We start from the raw sequence: 7,103 nt of genomic DNA, 5'->3' as shown, positions 1-7,103 counted from the left end.
ATTAAGACAGGGGAGGCTAAAATAAAAGTTACACCTATGGGTCCAACCTAAATCGACAGAACCAAACAAGACTATTATAAAGTGAATCTAACAGAGACCATTTAAGCTGAACGATAAGGCAGAATGAAAAATCTAGCGTTTAAATTGGTAATGTATTACAAATAACATTATTATTACATTATAACATATTATATTTATCATTTCTAATCAAAAACTATTTCATAATACCTAGGTATCTCAGTAGCATTATAGCCAATATTAGAATTTATCATTGATGTACAAATATACAAAATCATAAACTTATAACACATACGTACAACATGAATATAAGAGCCATAAAAATAATTGGTAAATGTTTAATTAAAATTTACCTTGTATGGAAATTGACAGCGTTTGTATAATATTTGGTAAAAATACAATTCTACAATTTAATATTTATTATACGTAATACAACTAAAGAATAGGTAGGACACATGTCATTATAGTCTTAAAGTACTTAGGTAGGTACCCAATTTTACTAAGAAAACCGATTCGGTCCATAGCTATTATTTTAATACCAAACAAATGTTTGTATCTTCACCAATAATTTGAAAAATATTTTCGAAAAAGAAAATAGAAAACCTAAACTTGAACAACCGTTTCGATGATATACCGCTTTCTGGATAAAATACCAAAATATTTTTAAATTCAAAACAACCAATACCTTTTTCGATCGAAGCCTATCTATAAATCACACTGCACACAACTGCACGTCGTAATATATCATAAATCATAATTAGGTACCTTACTATATTGATAGTAATTTTAGTAGGTAGGTAGGTGGCTTGATGGCCGGAGAGTACCGACCTATTTGAAGACATATCACAAATACGATACCGTGTAACTTAACTTTTCTAAAAGTTACATCAAAATTATACAGTTGAATCACTTGAATCTAAAAATCATATTTTAAGTTTCTACTTAATACTAATTTTACTAATTATAATGTACATATTATAATTTATTCAGGGGTTAAAGTGGGGGGGGGGGCGTAGGAGGACTCAGTCCCCCTACCTCTGACGGCGGTTTAAAAGAGTCCCCTTTAACAAATTAGGATTTTATACATTTTAAGACATTATTCATAAAATTATATATGGAATGCTTAAAACTATATGGAGACATTAGTCCCCTCTGGAATTTTTTCCTCTTTAAACACGGAATTATTATAATCAATTGCATATAAATATATAGTATTTATATAGGTACCGAAAAACGTTAATAATTTGAACACACAAATACGATCACCTACAGCTGATTTGCATGGGTCATAGGTATTACCTTTTGTTAAGTACCTTTTGGCATTTTCTAATAGCTGTTCAATATAGTAATCAGAGGGCGGGTTTTTTTAATAAAAATAATTTTATACTTTTACCTGAATCAAATAATGTAAATTGAAGCTGAAAAGGTACACTAATAAATAAGCACCTACTAGTAAATTTTACTACACGCAAAGCTTCCAATTTTATTTAGTAGGTACCTAGTTACCTACCTAAGTACATACCTTCTTAATAAACAAGTTGGGACTTTAACTAACACAATATAATATTTTATTTTATACCTAACATAATACTATTTCAATTAGCCTTATAAAATACCTGTAAGCTACGGCTGTACTCATCATTACAAATTATGTATTATGTATTATGTATACCTAAGTCACCTATGTACATACCTACTTACAGTGTCCTAAACAAAACTAGGTAGATACCTAATTTAAAAGATGAAATTATAAATTATCCGACTTGTGGACAATACAAAATAGAACATGCACTGACAAGGCCTGAAGTTTTTTAGACCATACCATTTTATCATTGTACTATAATGTTGCACCATTGCCAGCTTATTGTTTATTTACTTATTGCAAAACGATTTACAGGTAAAACCACAGATTTAAAAATTAATGTACACCTTTTAAGTAAACTTTAATTGGAGGTATAATTCTTGATCTAAAGTTATATATTTATTGTTATAAAATTTACTATGGCTTATACATTAAATTAATAAAAAAAAACAACAATTTTAGTAATAATAACAGCCAGCAAATTGACTATAATAGTAATAAAAATATTTCAAAACATCGGTACCTAAATTAGTTTTAGTATGCTATACTTAAGAGGACGCCATACCGACGGTTTTCCGTGGTAAAAACATGGTTACGGAGACTGAGTAGAACTCCCTTAATTTGGGTTTTAGAGTGAAAACACCTATTATAAAACTGAAAGAGGACAACATTTTGAAGGGCACCACGCTGCGTTTTTTTTAAAAATATTAATTAGTTAATTTTTAAAAAAGGTATAGTTCTTTAAAAATATCATTATTTCTTAACAATGTACTAAGTGTTTAAATTGGATTAATAGAAAAATCGCAGCGTGGTGCCCTCCAGAATTTTATCTTCTTTTAGTTTTATAATAGGTGTTTTCACTCTAAAACCCAAATTAAGGGAGTTTTACTCAGTCTGCGTAAGCTTGTTTGCCGTACATTTTAAATATTGTTGATTTTTTCCGTCAAGCAGGTGCTGTTCCTAGCGGCATATAACATTCAAGTCGCGCCGTCATCTTTGGTGACGTGCGGCGGCCCCCCACCATGATCTGTTATTGCATAATGATAATATACGGTCGGTGGGTACGAATTTATTTATAACTTATTGAAATCCACCGATTAGATTATAATTATTATTATTTCCATTTACGGCGTTCCACAAATTATAATCACGAATCACAATCGTATTAATCGTATAGACTATTGACTTCATTGACAAACACTCGAGCGCGCAATTCGGACATTCGGTCATATTTTATAGTTTATACTTTATACTAGATATTTGGACTATTATTTCTGAGTTTTGTTTTTGCGTTTGGTCATATTATTATAATGGCAAATAAAAAAAACAATAAAAATAGAAGTACCAGGCCAAAGGGTGGTAGAGCACTTGCATATGCACGAATTTACAAGACAACAAACAAGTAAGTTCTCGAGAAAATTCCCAATTACCTTTTTTGATTCGTTTACATTTAAACGATATGTAAGTATTAAAGTATACAAACAAATATATAATGTATATATTACATATGTATTAGAAAAAAAATCAAAAAAATTAAAGACATTGGTAGTTTATTTTATAAACAAATCAAGACTCGTCACTAATGAGTAATAACTGAATCAAAAAGTATACGGTGGTGTTATCGTTAAAAATATAAAAAAAGGTGTTTTTAGTTATTTTTGTTTTTAAACATTTTTAAAAACAAATCAATACAATTTGTAATTTAAATTTATAATTTAAATATATTTAGACAAAAAGTTACTCCTAAGCAGAAGGATAATTCTTATTTGGACACTCATAATACGGTGAATTCGATTACATTGAATATTGAAGATTCAGACGCATCTCCCATAATAGGAAATGATGGATCCATACCATGTACATCAAGAAACCTAGAACTGTTTGATACTAACGAGTCAATTACATCAAAGTAGGTGTAATAAATAAATCTTAGATTGTATGCATAGGGCATAGCGATGAATGTATTGATTTGATTTTACAATGATGTGTGTTTTTATTTGTGTCTGTCATCACGTTTTGAGGCAGTAAAATGCTCCAATTTTCTTCACCTGCAACTTTACTGATAGGAAGGTGAATATAGATGGTACTTTGGGGGGTCAAAAGTATAAAATGTTCAATACTTTTTAAACACAGCGGGTAAAAACCCACAAAAAATCAAGGAAAAAACGGAAATTTTTACGCAACGCACTTTTTAGGAAAAATCAATTTTTTTTTGGTGTTACACTAAAAATAATAACAGTAAATACATGAAATTTTCACCAAACGTTTATATGTATAATTTCAATACACCATCAAATTTTCAAAAAATGTTGACTTTTATTGAGCTATTTATAAGCATTATAAATTTTCGGTTTTTTTTCGTTTTTTTTTTTGCTAACGTCGATGAAAATGTATTCGCTCTGTCAAAAAACTTAAAAGTTTAATAAAGATTCTTCATAATTTGTTTGAAGTGAAAATCAAAAAAAAAGTTGAGCGTAATTATTTGATTGTTTTTTATTAGCGTCTAAAGTTAGAAATTTGAAAAAATACGTAAAAATCACGAAATTTCGCTGTTTTTTTTTATTGAGAAATTCATAAACATTTTTTGGTTTGAGTCTAAGATTTGAAAATTATGGTGTAACATAAAAAATCGTTTTTACACAAATATTTGTGTAGACACGGAAAAAAATACACATCAGTATAAAACCAATACATTCACTCGGTTCAGAATTTAAAAATTAATAATATTAAAAATATATACAATATATAAAAATTATATTCAATTTTAAAACAACTGTAATATATGAATATTATTGTATAATATTCTAGTTATGAATTATTAGAACCAATAGAATCATCAGTCGTAAATCATGAATTGAGCGTATCATTTCAAGACTCGTCATTAACAACTGAATCAAAGTATATATACGGTGGTGTTATCGTTAAAAATATAAATTAAGGTGTTTTTAGTTATTTTTGTTTTCAAAAATTCCAAAATACTATTTTTTAGACAACTTGAAGGAAGGAGAATTGTGGATATTCGTCATATCTTTAATCAAATACAAAACTGTAAACACAAGGGTGGCTTTGGCTGTTCGTTTATGGATATGAAGTTTGAGAATGAAATTATGAAAGGGTTTTCGTCAGTTTTTTATTTTCGGTGTAAAATGTGTGATATAGTGGACCAAATTACAAGCGAAAGTCCTGAGAAATTATACATGCCAATTAATAAGGCTTTGGTGAATGCGACTTTAGCTATTGGTAGGTTTTTTATGGTCGTATGGATAATAATTAGAATTTTTTTTTAACAAACTTTTTTTTTCTAAATTATATAATCTACATAAAATCAGGTATTGGATATTCTCAATTAACTGAACTTTCCGCAATTATCGATGTGCCATCAATGGTAGATGCTACTTATCAAAAATTATTGAGTAACATGGGAGATCTTGTACACGACACCGCCTGGGACGAAATAAAAAGAGCTGGAGACGAAGAAAGAAAAATCGCATTAGAAGAAGGAAATACAGACGAAGATGGAATTCCAATGTGTACTGTCATAGCAGATGGCCAGTGGTCTAAGAGGAGCTACAAGACCAAATATAACGCTTTGTCTGGAGCTGTAATTTCTCCGTATGATTTCAATGAAACTATATAATAAATTTAATTATATTTTTGACAGGCCACAATTATTGGGTATAAAACTGGAAAAATATTATTTATTGGAATCCGTAATAGTTATTGTGCTGTATGTCAAAGAGCATCAGCAAGGAAGGAAGACAAACCAGATCACAGATGTTTCCTCAACTGGAATAAACCTTCTACTGGAATGGAAGCCGATGGCATATTAGAAGGGTTTTTAAATAGTTACCAAATGCATGGCCTAAAATATAATAAATTAATTGGTATTAATTCAATTTATATATAATTACAATTAAATATACTTTTATTATTTTCTATAAGATACGGTTAAAGACTAAGGCAAGACGGACTTTTTGTGTACTTTATTTTATAGGAGATGGAGACAGTAGCGTGACAAAACGGTTAAATGAAAGATTACCTTATGGATCTAATTTTCATATCCAAAAAATCGAATGTTCAAATCATCTGTTACGAAATTATTCACAGAAAATGACGGCTTTAGGGAAAAAAACTGAGTATCCCATATTATTACGAAAACATATATTATCACATATTTTACGGTTTCGTACGGACGTGACTAAAGCTGTTCATTACAGAAAGTTTAGTAACAAACCTAAAGAAGATCAAATTTCAGGTACATAATTCCCACTAATAAAAATTATAAAACATAAAGTAAATTAAATTTGTATTTTTACCTTGCAGATTTAAAAAAAGATATTTTAAATGGTCCATATCACCGATTAGGACAACACATAAATTGTGATGATTATTTTTGTTCAGGGACTTAAGTGGGTGAAAAAAATTTGGTTCCAGATGCTGAAAAATGCGGAATGATGAGAGAAATAAAATATATTATTTCACGTCTTGTGAACAATGCGTCATCTTTAATCGAAGATGTAACTAATAACTTATGTGAACAATTTAACAGTGTCATAAATAAGCACATAGGCGGAAAGAGGATAAACTTTTCACAAGGTCGAAACTTTGAGACAAGAATCGAAGCCGCTGTTATTGCGTATAATTCTAAGAAATATTTAAGAACAATTCATAAAAAAATGTTAATGACTAGTCCAGGTAAACTAAATAAAAATATATTAATTAGATAATTGAGTAAAATCAGTTTGTAATTATAAAATTCTTATCTTTGGAATATTTCTATTTTTTTAATTTTAAATTTATTAGAAAATATTTTGTTTTAAAAGAACAAATTTAATTGACATTTATTCAATAATTATTCTAAGATAATGAGTTTCTTCCTTTGATATTTTATATATACTTATGTAATTACAGGAAAAATTGGTAAAAAATATTTAAAAAATATTAGTAGAGTAAGAACTAACACCGCTATGAGACGAAGAAGATTAGTTTATGAAGGAACTAAAAGGAAGAAATTACACTTCGGAGCTCCTGATAAAGAATATGGTCTGGCAGAACCATTGCTTGAGACACTAAGCGAGGAACAGCTGAATGAAAAAAAGCTTGATTTTATTAATAAGTTATCACTTGTTAATAACATAGATATAGAGAAAAAAACAAGGGAACAAAATCAAAATTTTGAGTGGTTCCAACAACGTAAAATTAGACTAACAGCATCTAAATTCGGGGAAGTGTGCAAAATGAAACCTTACACAAGCTGTAAAAAAAAAGTCCATTCAATGCTGTATAAACTTCCAGCTAAGTCCAAAGAAATGGATCACGGAATAGAGTTTGAACTACATGCTAGAACTCAATTTGAAAATATGTTCAACTTGAAAGTTACATTATGTGGTCTTATTATCGATTCTGAATTTCCTTACTTAGCTGCAAGTCCAGGTATTGTATAGTTATTATTTATAATTAGGTACTTACTTACATTTTTACTTTTCCAATAATTAATATTGTT

General features: G+C 28.9%; 1 protein-coding gene across 4 annotated transcripts; it reads left to right on the top strand.

The window, feature by feature from the left end:
- The first annotated feature begins 2,158 nt into the window (after positions 1–2,158).
- LOC111030767 lies at positions 2,159–7,082 on the top strand. 4 transcript variants are annotated; one of them, XM_022310435.1, is made up of 10 exons: positions 2,159–2,180; positions 2,552–2,657; positions 3,330–3,509; positions 4,409–4,498; positions 4,590–4,840; positions 4,930–5,201; positions 5,262–5,484; positions 5,595–5,855; positions 6,035–6,295; positions 6,512–7,082. In XM_022310435.1, exons 2-10 carry the CDS (start codon positions 2,623–2,625, stop codon positions 7,042–7,044), a joined length of 2,106 nt encoding a protein of 701 aa, XP_022166127.1. In that variant the 5' UTR covers positions 2,159–2,180; positions 2,552–2,622; the 3' UTR covers positions 7,045–7,082. The 4 variants fall into 4 exon arrangements, with proteins under 4 accessions (XP_022166127.1, XP_022166126.1, XP_022166125.1 ...); XM_022310434.1 differs by lacking the exon at positions 2,159–2,180 and having other exon boundaries at positions 2,433–2,657; XM_022310433.1 differs by lacking the exons at positions 2,159–2,180; positions 2,552–2,657 and adding an exon at positions 2,664–3,002.
- Positions 7,083–7,103: the final 21 nt, after the last annotated feature.

Source organism: Myzus persicae, unplaced genomic scaffold (genome assembly GCF_001856785.1).
Source record: "Myzus persicae strain clone G006 unplaced genomic scaffold, MPER_G0061.0, whole genome shotgun sequence".
Lineage (NCBI taxonomy): Eukaryota > Metazoa > Arthropoda > Insecta > Hemiptera > Aphididae > Myzus > Myzus persicae.
This window is presented reverse-complemented; position numbering and strand designations above follow the sequence as displayed.

Coding starts and splice junctions, on each gene's coding strand:
- LOC111030767 (XM_022310433.1), top strand. CDS start 2,911: ATGGCAAATAAAAAAAACAATAAAAATAGAAGTACCAGGCCAAAGGGT. Junction 4,841..4,929: donor GAATGCGACTTTAGCTATTG/GTAGGTTTTTTA, acceptor ACATAAAATCAG/GTATTGGATATTCTCAATTA. Junction 6,296..6,511: donor AATGTTAATGACTAGTCCAG/GTAAACTAAATA, acceptor ATGTAATTACAG/GAAAAATTGGTAAAAAATAT.